Source organism: Anolis sagrei, chromosome 1, assembly GCF_037176765.1.
Source record: "Anolis sagrei isolate rAnoSag1 chromosome 1, rAnoSag1.mat, whole genome shotgun sequence".
Classification (NCBI taxonomy): Eukaryota; Metazoa; Chordata; class Lepidosauria; order Squamata; family Dactyloidae; genus Anolis; species Anolis sagrei.
The window spans coordinates 248,091,888-248,118,384 of NC_090021.1; the positions used below are offsets into that span (position 1 = coordinate 248,091,888).

A 26,497-nucleotide genomic window follows, 5' to 3' on the forward strand; every position below is an offset into this window, starting at 1 on the left:
TGATTTGAAAGAAAGCAATTTAGTAATCTTTCTGATAAATATAGAATTAGAAATGCTTTCTCTCTGATTATAAACCTGTTGAGGCCCAGTGCCCCCAAACCCCTGTATCTCTATTCCAATCAGACACTAGAGACGAGGAGATTAAATCAACAGCTTTAATTTACAGAGCAAAGCCATCTGGTAACTGAAAGAAATTTGCCATTAGGCTAAGATGCTACTTGGCCCTTTTTATAGTCAGAACTTTTTGAGCATGCACAAATTTCAGTCCTTTTGTTCTCTCTTACCAGCAGCTTATGCTTAGTGCATTGCTTTTCAGTAGCTTGTATTCCCCCCCTCTCCCTCTCCCTCCCTGCTGGGATCTCATTTTTTTTAATTCAAGGCCCTGTCTTTCTCTCTTCAGGTCATGAAATCCTCCTCTAAACCCTACTTTCAGTCTTATTAATTGCCTAAAACTCTTGTTGTACTATTTTATCTAGCAAAGAGTTTCAGCTTTCTGTTTCAAGTCCTCCAATACCTCCTTCCTCCTGTCTCAATCTTTCCTTTTAACTTTTTCAAAACTTCATTCTTATAAAACTCACACTTACAAAAATCTCATTCTCTTCAAACTGAGCAAAAACACTCAAGCTGCCTGCTTTTTTTAAAAAAAAAAGTCTACATATTCATTAGATTACTTGTGGAAGGGCGTTTATGGAAATCGGGGCCCTGACATCTATCTCATGCACCTGTCAAAATCCACATAACATAGTTAGCTTCTTTGGTGGAAATTCATTATTCATTAGCAAGTGTTGATGCGGTAGATTTATTCCCAGTTTAACAGTCTGGGTACACAGGAGCATTGCACATAATGTAGTACATAAGTAATTGATTTTGAGAATGTGAAAAGTAGTGACATTTTGAGATAAATGTGTTTCTTGTCCATAAGGTATTTTCTTACCACAAAACAAATGGATTTTTCTCTTAAGAAAAATATTTTGAATGTTCCTTCTTACTTGAGAGTAAGTCCAGCTAATGCAAATTCCTATATATACATATAAACAAACACTGGACTGGTTGGCATAACATTTAGATTACTTATCCCCACCAAAAACAAAGGGAAGCAGATGGATTCCTACAACAATGCATGAACTAAAATATAATATTTTTCCATTACTAGAATCATTTTGTTTTATTTTTTGCCTTTATGAGGGATACTGTTTCAGGAATATGTTAAAGCTGCTTTCATAAAATTAATCCAACAATTGTAGGCAAGCCACATTTGCACAGCACCAGGTACAGTTAATAATAAATTCTGTCCAAATTTGCATTCTCATGATTCCTCCTATCTATTTAGCACCAATAGCAAAATGGGTACTATCCAAATCACAGAAATTGCATAGCTATTTTTATTGTGTCTGGGAACATTTTTAACATTATCTTAACATTTTCAATACATGAACCTTTACATTTTGGGGAGTGTTAACTCAGGCCACATCTACACTGGCCACTAAATCTGGAGCAAGACATGGCCAGACACACCTGGATGAACCCACTGCAGCACCATGTTAGTGTCCATGTGGTTCAGCTGGGCCAAGACCACATCAGCCGTGATGGATCATCACCCCATCTTCCATTTTGCTGTTGTCACTCCCAGTCATCCAGGGAGCTCCAGCTGAGCTCCTGGCTATTGTGAGTGTTCTGTTTGGACACCATGAGAGGCACTTTCACAACCAGCAAAAAGAAAAGGAACAAATCATCCTCTTTCCCTGTGCTGATGAATTTGGGGAAAGGGTGATGGCACCAGTGTCCATTCTGGAGGGTGGGTCAGCTCAGATTGCACCCAGTCTAATTGTCCAGACTGCCCTTAAAACATGGATTTTCCCACCAAACTCAGGAGTATTGCCTGACTTTGCTTTATTTTAACCTTGAAAATTCGACTTAACCTTAAAAATTCATGATACTTACCAGAAGTCCACAAATGTGGGAATCGCTAGAAATTAATTTGAGACGAGTCTTTATGAATATGTGAAAGAATTCATCAGACTTTCAGAATCACTGTATGCAACTATATATTGCCTGTTCATTGTATCACACTGATTATAATGCATATATCATATGATTCAATTTCACATGTCCTGAACAATCCATATCAGCCCATAATTTTAAACTTTCCACCGGAAAGTCATCAGGAAAGTCAATTGAAGGACTCTTTGTATCTGGACTATCTGCACAAATAATTATGATTGCTATAATGAATATGATGGTAATATATTCTAGAACCAGGATTTTATTAAATAAGACTAATCCGTTTTTATATATCAGATTCAATTCCAAAGCCTCTATTATATTTTGCAAATATAGTCTTTTCTTCATCTAAACATTGTATTAAATGTTAATAAATCTCAGACAGCACGTATGAGTTTTATGCTGCTAAGTCACTGTATATCAGCCAAATCTGTGTATTACTCAGCTGAGGAAACTGGCCAGGACTAAGGAGAAAGGTCCTGGGAATGTTTCTGTCATTTGGGCTGTGCTTGAGTCATTAACCTTGCTCTTTAGCACAAGAAAGCTGCTTATGTTTTCCCTAGTTCCTGTGAGACCTCATTTATCATGTTAAATGTTCAACATGAAAGAGGGCTCTTGAGATTATAATCCATTGACCAATGTCAACAAGTAGCCAGATTCACAAAACATAAGCAAATAAATATTCCAGTTCACTTGTGCATGGACGGGGAACAGGAAATAAGGATGAGGTATTTTTCCTTTAATTTTTAATAAAGTTAATTTTGCTTTAATTACAACACTTAAGAACATGTCTAAACAATGTGTGAATTGCCATTTAATACAATTTCTTAAATTAAACAGAAAAGGCATTTTAAGTGTTATCTGCCTGACAGTGCTGTGAGAAAAGGCCAAAACCTAAACCTGCATACTTCCCCTATTGAAACGTCTCATGAAAACAAACACATCCCTGGTGTCACCCCTTTGCTCTGTCCCACCCTTTACCCTTTCCAACCCAGCAAGCAAGTCATTTAGAGTATCTTCCTTTGGATGAGGAGACAAATACTCTTTCTGAAATTTCATATTCATTGAGTTGAGAAATTAAATTTGGAATGTGCTTAGCCAGTTTCCTCTATAGGGTAACCACAGTGTTGACTTAAGGTGATGGACAGGCCTTTGTCTTTCCCAACTCTCTGACTATTCATAATTCTTAGTTTGAAGCAAAGCTGTTTTCACTGTGATGGGGATCTTCTAATGCATTTCCTCCAAACACCTGGTTTCTGCCCAAAGACTGAATTCAGAAATCGGCAGAAGCTAATTTGACACCTTGAATGTTAGAAATTGAGGACCAAACTAGATGTGAATCTAGAAAAAATTTCCACTGTGTTGTCAAAGGCTTTCATGGCCGGAATCACTGGTTGTTGTAGGTTTTTTCGGGCTATATGGCCATGTTCTAGAAGCATTCTCTCCTGACGTTTCACCTGCATCTATGGCAAGCATCCTCAGAGGTAGTGAGACCTCGCTACCTCTGAGAGTGCTTGCCATAGATGCAGGCAAAACTTCAGGAGAGAATGCCTCTAGAACATGGCCATATAGCCCAAAAAACCTACAACAACCCAAAATTTTCCACTGATACCTATGGAGTTTTTTGTCCTTCCTTCCTCTGCCCACCAGTCCCCATGTTAATAGCTGAGTGGGCATGTCAGTATGCATATGGGGAGGAATAGTGATGACATGTGGCCGACAATATTTAATCTTTCCCAACACACACATCTCATCTTTTTTAGCCGAGAATTATTACAGGTAATTTGGCCCTCCAACTAGTTGTTAGATATAACTTTCAGAAGCCATTAAAAATGTTCTGAATCTGGTGTGCAATTAATCTTTTTTCATTTATCAGTACAGGTGGCTCCCAAGTAATGGACAAAATAGGTTCTGTAGGTTTATTCTTAAAATGAATTTGTATGTAAGTTGGAGCATGTACATTTTAAAGTGTAAATCCAATTTTGTGTGTGAGAGAGGGGGGGGAGATTTGGATGGCACAGGGAAGGGCTAAAATTCCTATGGTGTTTGTTTTTCTGTCTATGTCCATGTTCAGAAGATTTCTTCTCAATTTCTGTCCCTGTGATAATTGGATTTTGAAAAATTTGACTTGTTGTGGAAACAAGGATGGGTGAAAAAGCTTCAGTGGAAACCCTCTTTCCCCATAATTCTTCAAGGAGTGAATTTCCCTTCCTAAGGGTAGATTTCTCCCACTTCCTGTTGTCTCATCCCTGTTCTTAACTATGAGATATTTGTAAGTCAGATGTTCGTATTTATTTATTTAGAGCATTTGTATCCCATCCTTCTCAACCCCCAAAGGGGGACTCAGGACGGCTTACAATTGGCAGTCATTAGATGTCGACAAAGAAACAGTTAGAGCACAACAATTAACACAAACAGGTCAACATCAATAAAAATACATTTAAAAAGCAACAAAGATACATTTAAGATATTGGCCCTTAAAATATTAACACAACCCAGGGACTGCCTGTATACAGATATATTTACCACCGCAAGTTTGAATATGGTGACATAATTATTTATTATGCTTGTGAGATAAGTATGTTCTATATATACTGCTAAATATAAAAGATCTTCAAGTGTCTTTATGAGTAAACTTAAAGTATCAGAATATTTTGACTTGATAAATGGCAGTATTTACTGTGGCCAATGTCTGGATATTTTTTTCAAAGTCAATATTCCCCAAATTTATGCTATTTATCCCTGCACATACTTATGCACATACATGCTGATCCATTTAGCTCAGCAGCTCTGCATCTAAAATGTTTCCCCATTTTAGAATCAATTCTATTACATTCAGGGATCTTATCTACAGAGAGTTAAAAAAATCTGCTGGCATATCTAGCTGGTGCAATGAGACTACGGGGTCAACAAAGTATAGTAAATGCAAAAAATATGTTCTGCTATTATGATAAATTTATTCAAACTAGTAAGAATTTTGGTAATGCGTCTGGATGAAAAATTTGTCACATTAGAGTGTTCATGGATATTAATGATAATTTGGAAATTAAACTTAGCCAAAATATATCTTTTTATGGATGGATGATAGTCCTTAAATTCTGCAGCGAGGAAGTCAATATAACACAATACCAGAAAGTCAATATTTTCAGGAAAGCTCTACTTATTATTTTATTTCTATTATTTAATCATCAAATTATCCTACCTGAAAAGGGCAACCTCAGAACTGATGCAATACCTTACTGAGCACGACCATAATTCAGTTGAGTAGCACACAAGAAGGAAAAAAAGGAGATCAATAAACATAGATATGAAAATGCATGCTTGGAGAGAGGCTTTAGAACAAATTATGTTGAAATAATCAGAAAAAAATATTTCTGTTTTCTTTGCAGTTTTCATGAATGCAGCAATACCTATTGCAGCAGTTCTTATAGTAAGTATAAGCTTGTAGTTATATTTACCATTGTAGCAAGAAATACAGATGCCAATAGCCAATTGCTTTGAAGTCTTATGCCTGGTTTTGCTAATTTTAAATTAATTTGGATTGGATTCAAATATCTGCTTAGTGGGGTTCAACTTGCACCAGAAGGGAGGAAGTAGAACAGATATTTTTGTTTGCTGTCCCTGCTTTTTGTTTTTCTAATCTGATCTGTTCGTAGCTGTATCATTTGCAGAATGTATCACCTTTGTCTCAACAGAGCCCTATACAGGGCTGTCCTTTAGTGTGTTTGTGTTCTTCTTTATCTAATTTTGTTTTTTTTTTAAAAAAAGTCACCTGTAATTTTCCTATTTATAGCTGATGGATAAATAAAGCTCTCTAAAGGACGTCTGAAGTGCTTAGTTGTATAATATTCCCAGTTTATTGGATCTTTTCAGGTACCAAACACTATTCCAGTCAGCTGGTTGTCTGATATAATTTCTTTTGCTCTTTTAAAAAAGACATTTATCGTCCATGCCCATGTTTTTAAAAATGCTGACTTCACTCCTTCGGTGGCCTTTGCTTCACTCTCCCTCTTCCACATCCTTGTTACACCCCTGTTCCTGCTCTCCAGTGTGGTTAGGTCCACTGTCAAAGCTCTTGTAAGGTAAGATTCCTTGGGTGAAACACAAAATTAGTGCTCTATGTTAAATATGAAGCTCCTTGTGACATTTGTTGCAAGATGATATAGTCTTATTTTGCCACTTGTAAAACTTAACCCAGCAGTCAGTCACTCCGTGCTGACTTAGTTTATCGTTTCCATTGTGTTGCCACACATTCAGTATGTCTAATTAGCATTCCCAAAAGAATGTCAGTCAAGCTCAGGCTTTAACTATTAGATAAAATTCAAATTCTGTCTAACATGTATAGAGGAGAGGAACTGTTTCAAGGCTCTGAATTCACCACAGTCTGTAACTATCACATTTTTTATGATACAGGATGTTATAATGTAGCATAAGTGTATTGTGGTGTCATTGGTACTATTATATGGAGGCAAATATAATACAAAAGTTTGTGAGCTGCAAAACATATAAGTTAGGAAACTTGGTTTTTAGGCAAAATGCTATTTGAAATTGACATGCAGTACTTCTTAAGCTATCTGATGTGGCAGACCAGCCAGTGTTTTTATTTATGCCCCAAGATCAGCACCACCTTAGTGGCTATTCACTTGCTTTTCTGGAAACCTATGCAAACAGGCAGCCAATGGCACATGGACTGACTGGCATCAGTTCACCGACTGAATTGACCTAATACTTAGCACTTGTATTTAAGACTCCTTTGTGGTATTTTTGAAGTGCTGTTAACTGGCAGTGGGTGTGATTTATTTTAATTTATCACTATTTTCCTCTTTTCACAGTGTTCAGAAATTGAGTGAATTTCTCTCAAGTGAAGAAATTGGAGAGGAGCATGATAAATGTTCAGAACCAAGACACAAAGACAACCATAGCAAATATCAAGCTGTCGTAAGTATTAATGCTGGATTGTATGTAAAATATGTAAAATATCTACCCCCTATTTTTATAATCTTTATGAATCACTCCAATAACTTTGTCAGTCCCCTTGCTAATAGTTAACAATGTTAAAAGACATTGCTGTTCATGTCCATTTATTAAGGACTATGTTTGACAAGTTTCGTTTAGGTTCAGTGGTGAATAATGATTGCTGTTTGCAATCAAGGAGGAAACTCTGAAATGGTTAAGTGGCAGCAGTGGAGTAAAAAGGGTAGATCCCTATCATATGTAATTATAGCAACCTGATGCTACTTTAATTGTCATTACTCCCTCCTGTAGAATTCAGGATTTGGTGATGTGGTAAAGAATTGTAACTTTCTCTCTGCTGGTGAGCTTATTTTCATCCCCCGCAGTAGAGCTCCTTATAGAGGATTCTCAGGGCAGTTCTACACAGACAATATAATCCAGTCGAAGCTGTCTCAAAGGCAGGGTGTCCACAAGATGTACACCTCCAATGTGTGCTGCAGCCCCCCTCAAACCAGCAACAGCACATTTTAAAAACTCACTGGAAAGTCCAGAACAAGCCAAATAATGCACTGCAGCTAAATAAAATATATACTATGCAGGACTTGAAACCAGGACTGGAAAATGCAGTCAGGATAGCACTAGAACTGAAGCACTTTTTAAAATGTGGAAACACAGCATACTTGATGGTAACCTATTACTCTCTTGGGAGAGAAAACGACATAATTCCTATGGGAACTCTTAATTTCATCCTCTTTGTTTTCTCTTTCTATGCTCTGCCAAGGTCCAGTGCTAATTCTGACTGGACATGGATATGTGCATCAGCACACCTCAGTAAACTGGTTAAGAAAAAACCTGCATTTTTCATAAGCTATCTGGACATGAATACTGTGGTTCCTGGATTCAGTTCTAATCCATATTGGGGGACACTCTGGCTACCATCGCAACCTCTAATTGGTTCCTGGGGTGATTATGTAAGCACTCCACAGTGGAACTGGTTCAGTTTAGTCTACTTCCTAACTCAATTTTTGTGTCTGTGTAGAACTACCCTAAGAACCCAATCTCACCAAATCAGTATCAAACTGTTAGAATTCTGCAGTGTGGCTGTGTCGTCACCTATGTATAAATGTGAAATTGCTGACTGGATAACATCCCTGTGAAGTGGGTTGTCTATGGTAGCAGGTTTTCCTGACTGTTGGCAAGCTCTTGTTTGCATGGCCCAAAGATTATGCCTACCACCACCCTGCTGCCTGCAGTGCTGCTTCTCAACAATTTCTAATAGGGCTGGGTTTTCCTCTGCTCTTTTAGTTGCTCTTTAGTAGCAGTGAGCGATCTCTGCCAGAAAAACCTATTCATTCCCCATAGCCAAATAATACTCTTTCACACTCCACTTATCATCTATTTCTTTCTTCCCGGTTCTGCACAGCCCCTCAAAGTTGTTAACCGTAAGAGGCCTACCAGAGAGGACTGGAACAATTACAGCTCTCCTATTAGAAGACCTGTTAAAGTCACAGAAGCAGATGATTATTGTGTAAAGGTGATAATAAGGTCACTCTTTCTCATAACATTGTTATTAATAAACTTGGGATTCCAGAATTACAGTCCTGGGTTGAAAAAGCAAATAATATATAGAACCTGAAACGTGTATTTGGATTGCAAAATATTTGCCAAAAGGGTCATTTCTCATTGAAATATTTTGGATCATTCACTGGTTTTTAAAGATGAAAGGAATCGGTTTGGTAGTGTAGTTATTGGATACCATGGCAAGTCTTAGTGAAAAGACATAACTCACTGCCCCATACACACAGATGGAGCCTTGTTTGGAGACTTACTTTGTGCTAGGGTTTATTGTTGAGATCTAATTTCTTCCAGACAGAAAAAAATATTTGTTTTTTTCCCCCAATACTGAGGAAGTAGAGTGAATCCTCCTGTCTTAGAAATTAGAGAGAAAAGCTACCAAGAAAGAGAGTAATATTTCCTAAAATCAATCACTTTTTCTAGAAATTAAGAAATTGGTATTCCTTGCTTGATTGATCCAGGAAACAAGCAGAACGGAGATTTCATTCCCCACCATATGTGGTTCCTCACGTACTAACCTCCATTCCTGTGGTCTGCCATGTATGTTCCTCAAAGAGCGTGTGACTCTCTAAAATTATTTTCCCCATCGGTCTGTGGGGACAGTTGCCCCCTAAATGTTTTATCTGAATTTGAATTTTGTCATTGAGCATAAATGAAGAACTATTTTAAGTTCATTTTTAGTCTTTACTGAAGTTATATAAGCCTGGAATTACACATCTATAACTGATTTCTAGTTACAATCTCTATGTAGTTTCAATTACGGCACTGTTGCAATGATCATAACTACTCTCCCAAACCTCTCAGCCACATTGAGAGGAAATTTGCTAGTAATTGGGGCGTGGATGTGTTTCTACTCAAAACGGTCAGATTTGTTCCTGCTCAGTGAAACAATAGCCAAAGATTACACCAAGGCTTTTGTTAGACAGTCTGCAGAAGGGGGCCAAATGGGGAGGCAATCCTGGAAAGACTAGTTAGCTAAAAATTGCTGAGTTGATGAACAATGCTCAGTCAGCAGCTGGCTGCAGTTCTGAAACTGGGAGAAGAGAACTAACATCACTCTCCCAAATTTGCAACCAGTCTTTGGAGCCCAGGAAAGACAACTATCTCCCATTTGTAGAGCTGTAGTGGGTACTCTCTGAGGGCCTCCAACTGTCTGCCTTCCCAATAAATGCTTATAGTAAGACACTCCAATTCACAGAAGCTAATTTTGGAGGTGGAAGCTGAACAGTATAGATAGAATGATGCAAGATCTTGACCATATTGTTAGGCACAAACTGCACTATGCTGATGCAACAGACAAAATATCTAGTCTGCCATGCACTGTAGATTGCTCCCTGCATCCTACATTCCAGTCTTTTTGTAGAAATTGTTAACAATCTGCATCTGGGTGCAGAAAGACCATAGACTCATGTCTTGAACTCAAATGTGTGTCTGGAGAATTAACAAAGCTTAATTGTTTATGGTGACCCTGTGTTGCTGCTTCCTTTGGCTTGCTGGAAGTAGAAAGTGGGGTGGGGGTTATATCAGCATAGCAAATATGTGGATTATGTGACAAGTGTGTGGACTGAATTGTGTGTTTTTTAAAAAAAATCTTCAAATTATCCACAGAATTTGTATAAGCTTTTAACATCCCACAGAATATCCAAATATGATATTTGTGTGAAAGCACAGAATTAAAATACCATGTTAAACTAAGTAAGAAAGAAAGAAAGACTAAGTAATCAAATATATCCAGAGCTAAAATGTTTAGTAAAAATGCATATAGGTATTTAAAATAAAAATGTGAGGGAATTTCAGTAACAATAAAAAAAATTCTATTGATGTTGCTGCCATAGGTCACAAATGGATTTTTCACTTGGACACCTGAAGGAGTTTCAACGTTGTCCAGTATTGATATTCGAATTCCTCAAGGTACTGATCCATCCAATCATAACAATAATCATAATAATAATATACACATTTTAAAAATACCCCTGAGCAAAAAGAATAGGTGTATAGGTGGCATCTTATACACACGGATCAAAAGTTGGCATGTGCCCTTATCCATCACTACACAACCCTACAGTATTATTTGGGAAGTAACTTCCAGCCCATGTTTCCAACATATGTGATGGAAAATGCATAGACTCAATAGTTGCCTAAAGCTCTCTGGCTTGCTGCCTGAGTCTTCAGTAAGTCAAAATGTCTTATGAAATTATGTTTATTATTGTAGGTCAGTTGACAATGATTGTGGGCCAAGTGGGCTGTGGTAAATCATCGCTCTTGCTAGGAATACTTGGAGAGATGCAAAAGGTGTCAGGAAATGTAACATGGAATAGGTAATGTTATTTATACTTTATATTACTGATGAATTAAATATTGATGAAAATTTACAAGGGGAATTACAAGGGGAAGAGTAAACTTGCATCAGTGCCATGTTTTATTGTGTATATTTTAACTCTTTGACTGGACTTGGTCCCCATGTAAGTTGCCTAGGGAGATGGTGGTTGGATACAAAAATAAAGTAGTAGTAGTAGTAGGTGCATGGGTATTTGATTATGGATCCAGTGAATGTTGAACTGCATATGTAGAGTGTATTTATAATTATATTGGCTTTCTTTATTTAACTCTTTCATCTACAGAGCAACAAATATGCCTAGAAAATAGATATAAATATTGTATTTAGTTTCTTGAATGAAAGTATCTGTAAGCCGTACTGATTTTAGTGCAAACACACTAGTGTTGATTTAAGAATCTATTACAGTGTCCAGGAAGTGCATGCAAAGACAGCAGCATTGTGTTGATGGTTAACATTCTCTTTGCTAACCTTGCTCTAATACGATGCCAAGGTCACTTGCACAGTATGCATCACACTGCTTTACAGATTATCAACATTGCAACTTCTGTTGGACCATCTATTAGCTGGAGGACATGCTGACTAGAGCACTTGTTTCTATTTTTACTTCAAAGCATGTGCTAGTTATCCAAATTTGATCTGACCAGTTAAACTGAGCAAATGAATGTTTCCACCCATATTATATTCCCCATCTAAATTATCCCAGGCATACTCTTGTTCACAGCATAGCTAAGGGAACAGATGACTATAGGTATGTTTTGTTTGTGCAAGTCTGGCTTTCTTTTGGCTTCAGTATTACTGCTCAGGTCCAGCTGGCCAGCTGGGATGGTAGTTGCTCTAAAGCAGGGATAGATACCCTGTTGGCCTCCAGATAATTCTGGACTGCATCTCCCCCCATGAATGGCTAGAACTGATAGGAGTTGTAATCCAACATATTGGGGGGGGGGCACCATTAAAGCCTTGGCAGACCGTGCAAAAAGAATTTGCGAACCTCACCTCCTCCAAGATGAACTGAACCACCTCAACTGGGCTCTCCAGGCCAATGAATACTCCACCTCAGACATCAGAAGAACTGCAAGACCAAGAACAAGCCACGAGAGTAAAGATGAAGATCCACCCAGAAGGAAAAGTGTTCCTGCCATACATCAAGGGAACCACTGACCGCATAGGGAAGCTGATGAGGAAACACAACATACAAACAATCTACAGACCTACTAAGAAAATACAGCAAATGCTACGTTCAACAAAGGACAAGAGGGATCCTCTCACCTCTGCAGGAGTCTACCGTGCACCATGCAGCTGTGGACAAGTCTACATAGGGACCACCAAACGCAGCACCCAAACACGAATCAAGGAACATGAAAGGCACTGCAGACTACTTCAACCAGAGAAGCCAGCCATAGCAGAGCACCTGATGAACCAGCCGGGACATAGCATATTATTTGAGAACACAGAAATGCTGGACCACACCAACAACCACCATGTCAGACTACACAGAGAAGCCATTGAAATCCACAAGCATGTGGACAATTTCAACAGAAAGGAAGAGACCATGAAAATGAACAAAATCTGGCTACCAGTATTAAAAAACTCTAAAATTACAACAGCAAAACAGCAGAGAGGAAACAACCATGCACATCTTAACACCTCTCAACAAAACATTTTCCCAGGCTCAGCCAGGCCTTCAAATGCTAATGAAGATGGTCAGTTGAAACATTCACACCTAGCTCCAGCAGAGAAAAGCTCTTTACCCCACCCCAGCCATTCCACAGATATATAAACCCATTGTCCTAATTCCAACAGACCTCACTACCTCTGAGGATGCTTGCCATAGATGCAGGCGAAACGTCAGGAGAAATGCCTCTAGAACATGGCCCTATAGCCCGAAAAAACCCACAAGAACCTAGTGATTCCAGCCATGAAAGCCTTCGACAATACAATATACTATTAGCTTTCTCAACCTGCTGATATACTGTGTATCAAGTCTTATCGAGATTGTGCATCTCCGCAACTTGATTTTTTAAAATGGGTGACAATCCTTTAGTCTGCTTTTAAATATTTTTATTGCTAGAACACTGGGAAATATGTGAAGAATTAATTCAGCCGTATGGAAAATATTTATCAATAACTGTCAATGGTCCTATGTACAAACTGTTCATGCTTACTTACATTAACAAGGGTTTGTTGTTTTTGTTTTTTGATGATATTGTAGCAATATTCCTGACAATGAGACAGGGGAAGATAGCAGGTACAGTACTACATAAAAATGTTCATCAATTTTATATCCTCTAACAGTTCCTGATTGCCAGACACGCTCCCGATTAATATTCTCTCATCTCATTTTTTAATTGTTTTTCCTAGTTTCTCTCCCTCTGTCGTTTTTTCCCTTTGTTCCCTTCATTTCAACTGTTACAAACTTAATTCAAAATACAAATGTAGTTTTCACTCAATTAACTCAGGGAGAGAAGAGGGTGGGTAAAGAGTTGCCCTTTCCAGTAGACTCAGGCAAAAGCAAACTGCTGAAACTTCCTCTTGCTCTTGTGCTTTTCCTCACTACTACCTCTTGCAGTCTTTACCACACTCCAATGTTCTTTGGCCACATGTGCCTGGTTTTCATCTGTGAAATGTTGAAAGATATGAATAACTTCTATAACTATTGAATTATACAGAAACTTACAAAAGTCCTCCTGTCAACAAAAAGAAATACACTGTTTTCAGATATTAGAAATAAAAGGCAGTTATATTATTTGTAGCAACAAAATTCTGGATTTTGACTTTATTACAATCTGATCATGTTATGACATGTCCATCATTCCAACTCAATGAATGAAACCAGGAATATTACTTTGAGAAGACTTTTAATGCTGGTTGGAAATGTTTAGGGTTGTAGGAGCAAAGAGAAAACATGAATCAAACATATTACTATTGTTTTTATTTAGTAATAACGTGAAAAATCTATTTACCATACTTCAGCAAACTTCCATTTGCTGTGAGATACAAGCATTTTATGAAACAATAGCCGTGTTGCTTTGTTTTGTTTACTTTAATAATAAGTTAAAAAGAAGACATGAGTTAACATGACTATCTTTTTAGCCCAACAAACAAAATACAAAGATTTGTGTTGATAAAGCTTCACAGGTTCATGCTGTTTGGGTTTTTTTTTCTTGAGAATGCCCATGTGCAATGAACCACATCTCATATTTTGTTGTATGATTTTTTGTATTTTTAAAATGGACTGCTTTCTTTGTCTTATGAGGACTTGAGGCAGTGTACAATTCACATCAAATGTTAAATGCCTCAACTCATCATACAAATACTGGGAGAAAAACAACAAAAAATAGCACAGTTAGAAAGACTGTAAAAATAGAGGCCACCATTAAAATTGTGGCCCTTCAGGCAGTTTTCAGAAGTTTGTCAGTGGTGGCACATCAGCTGTTGAACTCTCTCCTAGTAGATATCTAATAAGATAACTTACTAAAGGATAGGTGAATGTTGATTGGAAAATCTAATGAATCCAGCCATGTCAGTGAGAAAAAGCTAGTTCACTAGTTATTTCCAATATCTGTGGAGTCCAACTGATAGTGAATATGACCTACCTAGCCATGTAATGAAGATAGTTTACTCAGTTCTCAGGCCAGCCAAGGCTTGAAGGTGTGCCAAAATGAAACAAAACTTGGAGAAGACAAAACTGGACAATGACGTGATAGGTATCTTTAATATATGAAGAAAATGGAATCTTCTTGTTTTCTACTATTCCAGAGATTAGAACATGAACCAATGGATTCAAATATAAGGAAAGAAATTATACCTACCTTAGGAACTTTTTTTTTACTGTAAGATCTGTTCAGTAGTGGAATAGACTGCTTCAAATAGTGTCTAGAAATGTTTTGGCCAGATCCGTTTGTTTTCCCCCTTTTTGGAGCAATTGTTGCAAATAAACGGTCAAAAAGAAAGTTGTGCTCCAAATGTCAAAGTGGCAAAGAGAAATAACTACCAAATTATGCCTATATCAATTTAAGCTGCTCATTGATACAAATGTGTCATAGAATTGATGTTGATTTCAGAGATATTTGTGAACCAGTGCATTTCTGTCCATAATTATTTATTCTCCTGAGTTTCAGATTCAAGTTCCCTCTAAATATTTGTAAAAAAAATTATTATAATATTTTATTGTATGCTTTTTGTGCAGCCCAGAGAGGGAAATGGCTGTTGACTTGGAAACCAGGTACTTCATTTTAATATGACCTAGAAATAATTCATAGATATCTGTAAATGAGGAGTTCTCATTCTGCCACACAGAAAATCAGGTCCTTTGGGGGTTGTTTGTTTTTTTTAAGTGTTATTTAGTAAACAACTAAGAAGTCATATTAATTGAGTTGAAGACAAGAATGTGTTAGTTAGGGCTGGGGGGAAAACACAGTTCAGTACCCTGGAGAGCCACTGTCATTGGTTTTATGTTGTCCTTTTTACCCATTAACAATACTGGGCTGACTGGGCGAATACTTCTGGCTCAGTATAAATCACCCTTCTATGTTCCAAAACTTGTTTGTTTGTTATCAGGGCAACTCTTAGGGCTGTGCCATGTGGAGAACGGCAGGCACCTGACCTGCATGGCAGCCCATATCAAGATCATCAATATCCAATGTTTGGTTTTTATGACATGACCTGCTGAGATAATGCAGAAGCATACTCAGTGCTCTCTGCTGATATTAGCATTTTATTTTAAAAATAGCAGATTATATCTTTGCCTAAAATTACAAGCTCTGAAACTCTTAAGGGATCAGCCATCATGGAATTAGACAGGTTGTGCAACAGAGAAATGGCCAATGAAACTAATGCATGGTCGAAATGACAAATGTTTTAACACTAGAGTGACACCCCCAATTAAGATGAAAAATATTGTCCAGACAACTAAAGCTATCTGAAACACCATCAGAAAGACATATCATCTTAAACTTGTAATATGTTGTTCAATAAAACCTATGGGTGTTTTCTTATCCCTATGAATCCATGTCACAGAAAGCCCAAAAGTTATATGTTCATCATGATTCAGTTTTGGCCAGATCCGTTTGTACAAATGTAAATTATTTGTAATAGAAAGAACTTCAAGCTCTTTCCAGAAAAGCAAGTTTTTCAAAATCAATGAAGCCTGATAGAACCCTTCCAGGGATGTCAAACTTTTTCAGCTATGCCAGCCTTCATATTTAATTGATATGATAATTTATTATATGACTCCACTTACTAACCCATGTTTTCCATAATAAATATTGTCATAATAAATATTGTTCAGAGGAAGAATTTTTGCAATTGCACTTCAAGACTAGAATCCTGTTGTTGTTATTAGGCTGCATAGCCTCCAATGATACCTTTATTTATATTTCGGAGGACATTGCTGGTGGGAGCATCCTCTTCCTTCCTGTGCAACAGCCTGTGCTTTGGGTCTGCAACAGTATCTGAGAGGGCTTTTGGTCAAAGTGCCATGTTCTTGCCCACCAATTGGCTTCATTATTCTTGCATTCTACTAGTATGCTTTTCAAATCTCGGGCTTTTGCTCCAATATCAAAAACAAAATTACTGCAGACTGTCCTGGTTGGAACCTTGAGAGGCAATAAATGTTACCAATGTTTTCTCTGTATGAGAGAGATATGTGACAGAACATAAATACACATGTAAAAGGAGACATTCAATGAATGCATTAGTGGAAAATAATCACTGTCTGATTAAATAAATATTAAACATGATAAACCAGAGCCCTGTTCTCTCACTCACTCTGTCTCTGTATGTATGTCTACATTTGTGTGTGTGTGTGTGTGTGTGTGTGTGTGTGTGTGTGTTTTCCAGGAAAAGAGGATCAGTGGCATATGCTTCCCAGAAACCATGGTTGCTAAATGCTACTGTGGAAGAGAACATTACATTTGAAAGCCCGTTCAATAAACAAAGGTAATGTATTTGAGCTGCACATAATAGTCATTCTGTCTTACCACCTATTTAGTGATTTTTTTCAGAACTGTCAACACTGCTTTCCTGGTTACATGGCCCAGTTATTGAATTTTTATGTCAGAGGCAATTGTCTTGGGATGGAAAATTATTTGAAGCATTGAATCACACTGATCATACACCAGTCTTTTTTTGAAAGCAGTGTATTAACATCTCCTGTACTTCACCTTTCGAAGTGCTTGTTTAACACAACACAAAAAAAGCCATTTGGAAGCTACAATGCTTCCATGTGGCATAGAGCATGTGAATCAAGACTGGAGTGACCACAACTAGAGCAAAAATTTGCTTTCATGTTTCAAACTAAAATGTTGAAAAAAATGTTATAAATTCAAATATTACAATATTGATTCAGGAGTGGGCAAAGCTCCATCTTCTTGCCCACCAAGAAGATGGAGCAGAGAGGAAGGGCAATTAGTCTTCCCCATGCCTTTCCAACATGCCTCACCTACACAATTTGCCATTCCAGATGTGTAGTAAAAGCTTTTCCACCCACCATTTGGAAGTAAAAGGATTTCCACCCCTGATTCTTGGCTGTTTGGGGGGGGGGGGGGGTGTTGGACCAGCAAAGACTCCGGGAGAGCAAAGGAAACAAACTTTTTGAGTGCAGTTTGGAGTAAACTTAGCCAGTTTGGGGGTGGAAATAATCCAAAACCTTGTTTTAATTTTCAGAATATCTGGGGGATTCAGGGCCCACAGTCTGTTAGATTACATGTACCTTTGATTGTATCTTGCATGCTAGTTTTTATGTTCTCCTTTTCTTATATCTCTCTTCTTCACTGGGAAAAAGAAAGATATACATCTGGCATTAGCAATTTGTGTTATGTTCCATATGATCAGTTCAGCCCGTGTAAATAAAGCCATAATGAAAAAGCTTTAAAAAGTTAATGGTATGATAGAATTGTAGTTTATTGTTTGTTTAGTTCTTTATTCAGATTTGTTACCAGCCACATCCTGCATTGCTTTCCCATTTATAGTGTATAATAATCTGCTTTTACCAACACAAATAATAATTAGGGTGCACTATTCTTGATGCAGAGCATAAATATGATTCTAGATTCAAATCTTTGCAGTGTCACCTGATCCTACAATGCTGTCATAGTATTAAACATATAAAATATACTGTTCAAGTCAGTTTCTTAAATATGGCAGTGGATGACTTGAAGATGTGTGTTGGGTGTCCTAAGGATAATTTAAGCCCAGCAACAAAACCAGGGAATAGTTCATCTATTTTTAACCTTGGAATGCCCTATAGTGCATTATTAGCTAAAACAACATTTATTTATCTGGAACAGGCAGAGTTCCCATTAGAACAATTAGTGGTCAGTAAACATGCATTTTCCAGCGTGTGACTTCTCCAGCTGATTACTCTCACTCTTAAAAGCAAGTAAAAAGTGCTTGTAAGGCAGTATCTATGTGGATTGATAATTACCCATTCTGTTTCCACAGGTACAATGCAGTAATTGATGCCTGCTCTCTTCAGCCTGATATTGACATACTACCTCATGGAGACCAAACTCAGATTGGAGAGAGGGTTCGTAATCATACTCAGGATACAAATACATTAATTAAACATCCTGATTTGTCATGTGTTCTTAAAAATCAGACTGTTATTTGGGGAAACCACTGTGTAGAGCAAATACACTTTCAGGTCATTAGTTTGAAAGCTTTACACTTATGTCAACGTTGTTGCAGGTTTAGCTAACAAAACATTTCTTTTAAGTTGCACTCAATAATATACCTGATATCACATAAATGCCATCTCTGAGATTTATCTATACTGAATAAAATAGGTTTTTAATATTTTCTAGACTGCATTAAATCTATATATATAAATTTGTTAGGGGCATCCAACGAGGAAACAAAACTCAAACCCCCCCCAACGAAACTTAACCAAAATTCCCATGCCCATAACACAACCCACAAGGTACAAACATATCTACTCAAAATGAAAAACAACACAACAACACACTCACAAAACGGCAAAACAACAAAACTCAAAAATCCCCCAACGAAACTTAACCAAAATTCCCATGCCCATAACACAACCCACAAGGTACAAACATATCTACTCAAAATGAAAAACAACACAACAACACACTCACAAAACGGCAAAAGAATAAAACTCAAAAAAACCCCAACGAAACTTAACCAAAATTCCCATGCTCATAATACAACCCACAAGGTACAAACATATCTACTCAAAATGAAAAACAACACAACAACACACTCAAAACGGCAAAAAAACAAAACTCAAAAACCCCCCAACGAAACTTAACCAAAATTCCCATGCCCATAACACAACCCACAAGGTACAAACATATCTACTCAAAATGAAAAACAACACAACAACACACTCACAAAACGGCAAAACAACAAAACTCAAAAATCCCCCAACGAAACTTAACCAAAATTCCCATGCTCATAACACAACCCACAAGGTACAAACATATCTACTCAAAATGAAAAACAACACAACAACACACTCAAAATGGCAAAAAAAACAAAACCCAAAAAACCACCAACGAAACTTAACCAAAATTCCCATGCCCATAACACAACCCACAAGGTACAAACATATCTACTCAAAATGAAAAACAACACAACAACACACTCACAAAACGGCAAAACAACAAAACTCAAAAATCCCCCAACGAAACTTAACCAAAATTCCCATGCCCATAACACAACCCACAAGGTACAAACATATCTACTCAAAATGATAAACAACACAACAACACACTCAAAATGGCAAAAAAAACAAAACCCAAAAAACCACCAACGAAACTTAACCAAAATTCCCATGCCCATAACACAACCCACAAGGTACAAACATATCTACTCAAAATGAAAAACAACACAACAACACACTCACAAAACGGCAAAACAACAAAACTCAAAAATCCCCCAACGAAACTTAACCAAAATTCCCATGCCCATAACACAACCCACAAGGTACAAACATATCTACTCAAAATGATAAACAACACAACAACACACTCACAAAATGGCAAAACAACAAAACTCAAAAATCCCCCAACGAAACTTAACCAAAATTCCCATGCTCATAACACAACCCACAAGGTACAAACATATCTACTCAAAATGAAAAACAACACAACAACACACTCAAAATGGCAAAAAAAACAAAACCCAAAAAACCACCAACGAAACTTAACCAAAATTCCCATGCCCATAACACAACCCACAAGGTACAAACATATCTACTCAAAATGAAAAACAACACAACAACACACTCACAAAACGGCAAAACAACAAAACTCAAAAATCCCCCAACGAAACTTAACCAAAATTCCCATGCCCATAACACAACCCACAAGGTACAAACATATCTACTCAAAATGATAAACAACACAACAACACACTCACAAAATGGCAAAACAACAAAACTCAAAAATCCCCCAACGAAACTTAACCAAAATTCCCAAGCCCATAACACAACCCACAAGGTACAAACATATCTACTCAAAATGAAAAACAACACAACAACACACTCACAAAACGGCAAAAGAATAAAACTCAAAAAAACCCCAACGAAACTTAACCAAAATTCCCATGCTCATAACACAACCCACAAGGTACAAACATATCTACTCAAAATGAAAAACAACACAACAACACACTCAAAACGGCAAAAAAACAAAACTCAAAAACCCCCCAACGAAACTTAACCAAAATTCCCATGCCCATAACACAACCCACAAGGTACAAACATATCTACTCAAAATGAAAAACAAACACAACAACACACTCACAAAACGGCAAAACAACAAAACTCAAAAATCCCCCAACGAAACTTAACCAAAATTCCCATGCTCATAACACAACCCACAAGGTACGAACATATCTACTCAAAATGAAAAACAACACAACAACACACTCAAAATGGCAAAAAAAACAAAACCCAAAAAACCCCCAACGAAACTTAACCAAAATTCCCATGCCCATAACACAACCCACAAGGTACAAACATATCTACTCAAAATGAAAAACAACACAACAACACACTCACAAAACGGCAAAACAACAAAACTCAAAAATCCCCCAACGAAACTTAACCAAAATTCCCATGCCCATAACACAACCCACAAGGTACAAACATATCTACTCAAAATGAAAAACAACACAACAACACACTCACAAAACGGCAAAAGAATAAAACTCAAAAAAACCCCAACGAAACTTAACCAAAATTCCCATGCTCATAACACAACCCACAAGGTACAAACATATCTACTCAAAATGAAAAACAACACAACAACACACTCAAAACGGCAAAAAAACAAAACTCAAAAACCCCCCAACGAAACTTAACCAAAATTCCCATGCCCATAACACAACCCACAAGGTACAAACATATCTACTCAAAATGAAAAACAACACAACAACACACTCACAAAACGGCAAAACAACAAAACTCAAAAATCCCCCAACGAAACTTAACCAAAATTCCCATGCTCATAACACAACCCACAAGGTACAAACATATCTACTCAAAATGAAAAACAACACAACAACACACTCAAAATGGCAAAAAAAAACAAAACCCAAAAAACCCCCAACGAAACTTAACCAAAATTCCCATGCCCATAACACAACCCACAAGGTACAAACATATCTACTCAAAATGAAAAACAACACAACAACACACTCACAAAACGGCAAAACAACAAAACTCAAAAATCCCCCAACGAAACTTAACCAAAATTCCCATGCCCATAACACAACCCACAAGGTACAAACATATCTACTCAAAATGATAAACAACACAACAACACACTCACAAAATGGCAAAACAACAAAACTCAAAAATCCCCCAACGAAACTTAACCAAAATTCCCATGCCCATAACACAACCCACAAGGTACAAACGTATCTACTCAAAATGAAAAACAACACAACAACACACTCACAAAACGGCAAAACAACTGAGCATGCGCATTGGCGCCCAGCCGCAAGTTCCCAGGCGCGCGCACATGCCCTTCCGGCCAACGTTCCCTCTGCGGAAACCATGCCCACTCCAAGCCCCGCCGCGCCGCTTCCCGCACACACACACACCCCTGCCGCACACACACACACAACCCCACACTCCATCACTCCCCCCGCCGCCACACACACACACGCAACCCCACTTCCCCCGCCGCCGCACACACACACGCAACCCCACACTCCATCACTTCCCCCGCTGCCGCATGCACACACGCAACCCCACTCCCCCCGCCGCCGCACACACACACGCAACCCCACGCTCCATCACTCCCCCCGCCGCCGCACGCACACACGCAACCCCACGCTCCATCACTCCCCCACCCCAATCTTACCTCCTTTTACTTCACGCCCCCTCCAAACCCCACCCCGCCCCTTCCCGCCCTGTCAAAATCTAGGAAAGACAGGAAGGAAGGAAAGAAGGAAGAAAGAGAAAGGGAGGTAAAGAAAAAGGGGGAAGGAAGGAAAGTTAGAGAAAGAAGGAAGAAGAAAAGGAAAGAAAAGGAAAGATGGAAGGAAAGAAAAGAGAGACAGCAGAAAAGAAAGAAAAAGGGGGAAGAAAGGAAAGAGATAGAGAAAGAAGAGGAGAAGGAAAGATGGGAGGGAAGGAAGGAAGGAAGGAAGGAAAGAAGGAGAGAAAGAGGGAAGATTGGCCACAGCAACACGTAGCGGGTAAAGGTTGTTATTTCTATTATTATTATTATTATTATTATTATTATTATTATTATTATTATTATGCTATTGTTCCTATGAGACCCTGGAGGAATGGGAGAGGTGTCAGGTCCCAGAGGCAATGCATTGCATTATTGTTATTGTTATGATGGTGGTAAAATAAAAGGAAATAAAAAGTGAAAGAAGGAAGCAAACAGGGAGGGAAGAAAGGCAAAGGAAGAAAGGGGGAGGGAATGAAGGAAAGAGAGAAGGATGAAACCAAGTAGTGAAAGAAGGAAAGAAAGAAAGAGGTAGAGAAGGAAGAAAGGAGAGAAAGGGGGAGGAAAAGGGGGAAGGAATAGGTAGGTACCTCTCTTTCATAATAGTCCAGATATCTACCTCAACTTTGATAAGTTTTACTATAGGCCACAGCAACGCGTGGCAGGGCACAGCTAGTGATATTATAAAACACTCCAAGTTTTCATGAACTACTAAAATTCTCTTTTAACATCACACAATTTATTTTTTTATCCTGCTGTGACTAAATGGTATCTATTGATTTTATGTGCAGAATTAGGTTTAAGTTGGAAATAATGTCGAAGTGAGTGTAAAATGCACAATTGTCATTGTGTGGAGGGCCAACACCTTCATACACACACAAATTAGCTACATAATGTGAAGGAGTGTGAAATCTTATCTGCACTGGAAATCCACTTCACTGGTTCTTTAAATCTTTATTATTAGATAAATAAAATTTCAGTTTCTGACAATGTATGTTTTAAGGAAAGGAGTAACCTACACTCTGACTTAACCTCATGGGTCTCTTTTGTGCGCCTTTCACATCTCCAGATCCCTTGGGCTAAGAAAAGGAAGGAGTGAAGGAAAAGGAAACAAAGTAAAATGTCTCTCTCCTGGAACCACCTAAAAGTATCCCCAGTGTCTGTTTTAGAAATGAGAGGTGGATTTCCAGTCACTTACAGGGGTTTGGGTGGTGGTTTTTTGCAGAGGGCATTTTTGGCAGTCCTCATGGCCCCTAAAAATTTGCATGGGCACATAATTGGCTCACAGACTGACCACAATTGCCAACCTATATTTTGAGGAGTAGCATGAGCATCTGTGGCTGGTATCGTGTGTCGTTACTTCATTCCAGTGTATGGCAATGCTAAAGCAATTCTTGGCAAGATTTCTACAATAAATGCTTGCTTTTTCCTTCCTTTGATGCTTAGTGTGTCTTGCCCTAGGCCACCCAATGGATTTCCATTGCTAAACAGAGATTCAGACTCTGGCCTCCCAGAATTCAGGCCCAACATTCAGTTCACATATCATCAAAAGCAGTGGGCTAATAGTCTGGACTTTGGCATTTTAAAATCAAGTTATATTCTTTCTTAGAGATATATTTTTCTTAGACATTAATGTAATTGACCAGCTGATTATCTAATGTAAAATGAAAATTAACATTGACATCAGGAGCTATTGTGAGGACTAACAGTATAATGAATGATAAATCATCTTTTTATACTTCCAAAGCATAAAGTAGAAGATGTTAGTAGACATTATTGAGATAGAAGATGAAAATGTTCCCTTGTTCCAATAGTTTTTGATACTTTTCTCTTTGCTTTATCCAAAAAATACATTGCTTTTAGATTAAACTCAACATGCTTTGTGAGAGTAAAATTTAGGCAACAGTGGCTCACAACTAACAATGTTGTTTTAACACTTACAGGGCATTAATCTGTCTGGAGGTCAGCGCCAGCGAATCAGTGTTGCAAGAGCTCTTTACCAACAGACAAATGTTGTGTTTCTGGTAAGCTGAGCATAACTAATAATATCACATTATAAATGAAACCTTGCAAAATTCATCATTTAAGAAGATCCTGTGCCTGACTAGATCTGTATCCAGGCATTTTTATATGCCTGGACTAGCAACTAATCTGATCTCAATCTACTTGTGCTAAAACATGTATAAACATACACAAACATCCAGGGGGTTATGGTGACAATATAACCAGCTTAGCCCTGGAAATGTGTTTTGAGAAAAGAAGGAAGCATATCTACGGAATAATCCACAAAGGACCAGGAAATAGGTATAGAAATGGATTGATAAACCAAAAAGGCTCGCAAATAGTCAAGATTATTTGCTTATGAGAGTGAAGTATGAAGGATAAACCTAAGACTGCCATGGGGCAAAACAGTGACATTAACCCAAGATATGTCATTCTACTATGGTTCATGTTTAGCATATTGGGACCATAAAATCTACAAATGAGCCCTGTGGTGCAATAAAATATATAGATCAGAAATGAGATAAGACAAGAGGTCAGCTAAGGGAGAAAGAAAATAAAGTTGTGATTTTACTATTCCTGGTCTATTTCATTCTCCAGCTGCTATAAATTGTCATGGGCCAATCCACATTAATTAAGCAGTCATGAAGGGTTTGTATAACGTGTTTTTTGAGTCCTGTACAGCATTGCAGCCTGACAATATAATTGCAACATATGTTTCCAGTGTCCGTTATATGTCTGAAAGGGGCCATGGTGGTTCAATGGGTTAAACCATTGAGCTGCTTAACTCGTTGAACTGAAGTTTGGCAGTTCGAATCCGTAGAACGGGATGAGCTCCTGCTGTTAGCCCCATCTCCTGCCAACCTAGCAGTTCAAAAACATGCAAATGTGAGTAGATCAATAGATACCACCTCGACGGGAAGGTAAATGGTGCTCCATACAGTCATGCCGACCACATGACCTAGGAGGTGTGTATAGACGACACAAGTTGTTCAGCTTAGAAACAGAGATGAGCACCACCCCCAAAGCTGGAGATGAAGGGGAAGCCTTTACCTTTATCAGTGTACCTTTATAATATATCTGTGTATGTGTCATTGTTTCGAGGCTGGAATCCGCCTTGAGTCACCTTGAGGAGATAAGGTGGAATACAAATAGTGTTGTTGGTGTTGGTGTTATTTCTTTTTACTACAGTTTTGTTGACAAAATTGTGTTTAAAAATGTCTTCATACCTAGTTATTGAAATCAAATCCTTAAAGTGGTATATCCTTTCCTGGAAAGACATAGACTTTTTGTGTTTGGCTCTGCTTTATTCTCGATAAGATTTTGCTGTCTGCTCCACTGACCAGAAGAACACTTACATCTAATTTCCATTTGCCATTAAAAGTTTAACTCGATGGTTTCTCTCTTGCACTACATCATAAAGGAGGTACTTTATAGAAAGCATGTTTCTATTTTAAAAGTAATGCTCTGTCAATATATTTTTATGTTGATTAGGATGATCCATTTTCTGCACTGGATATCCACTTAAGTGACCATCTTATGCAAGAAGGAATCCTTAATATGCTTCGGGATGACAAGAGAACTGTTGTTCTAGTTACTCACAAACTACAATATCTACCCCATGCTGATTGGGTAATGGAGCATTTTTGTTGTTTTAATGAAGAAATGGAAAATGAATTTGTATATGAATGACTCAATCAAATTGAAGCACTTAGTAAATTAAATTATTCAGCCAAAGCTAGGTACTTTAAAAACCCATTGGCTTTAGATGCCCAAAACCAATTGCTGATCCCAACTACAGTAAACCTTTTAAATGAATAGAAGTGTGTGTTTTCTTTCTGAGTTCCCATTGATATAAATGCTCTGCTCCAAGTGGGACAAGCAAGTAGATTTAATACTGTGGGAAAATTTGAATAAGTTTAACTCAATCTCAGGCATAAATAGAATGTACTATTCTTATGCTGAAATATTTAATTTCCACTCCACCTAATTTTAAAATTATTTTTATTGTTACTAGTTTTGCTGTCATCACATCTCTACAGCCCTAATAAAACATGTATGTTTGGTAACACTGTACAGCTGTTACTTGCCCAAATAGGAAAGTAGAATTTCAGAAGGAAGACGGTCCTTATTTTTTTGTATTTTTTACAATATCTTTTCTAGCTCTCACAAAATGACCTGAAAAATATTAAAAATAAAT

General features: G+C 37.8%; 1 protein-coding gene across 3 annotated transcripts in view; it reads left to right on the forward strand.

Annotated features, from left to right (window-relative positions):
- The window catches only part of ABCC8 (ATP binding cassette subfamily C member 8), a 96,027-nt gene that overhangs the window by 41,333 nt on the left and 28,197 nt on the right, over positions 1-26,497 (forward strand). For 2 of the 3 annotated variants that reach the window (XM_067462631.1, XM_067462630.1), the window contains exons 11-22: positions 5,391-5,431; positions 5,875-6,083; positions 6,834-6,939; positions 8,378-8,488; positions 10,365-10,440; positions 10,742-10,847; positions 13,077-13,112; positions 15,054-15,089; positions 16,706-16,804; positions 18,308-18,392; positions 24,240-24,320; positions 25,792-25,929. In XM_067462631.1, coding sequence (XP_067318732.1) covers positions 5,391-5,431; positions 5,875-6,083; positions 6,834-6,939; positions 8,378-8,488; positions 10,365-10,440; positions 10,742-10,847; positions 13,077-13,112; positions 15,054-15,089; positions 16,706-16,804; positions 18,308-18,392; positions 24,240-24,320; positions 25,792-25,929 — 1,124 coding nt within the window. The remainder of the gene's footprint in view (positions 1-5,390; positions 5,432-5,874; positions 6,084-6,833; positions 6,940-8,377; positions 8,489-10,364; positions 10,441-10,741; positions 10,848-13,076; positions 13,113-15,053; positions 15,090-16,705; positions 16,805-18,307; positions 18,393-24,239; positions 24,321-25,791; positions 25,930-26,497) is intronic. The other variant, XM_060767901.2, reaches the window with a different exon arrangement.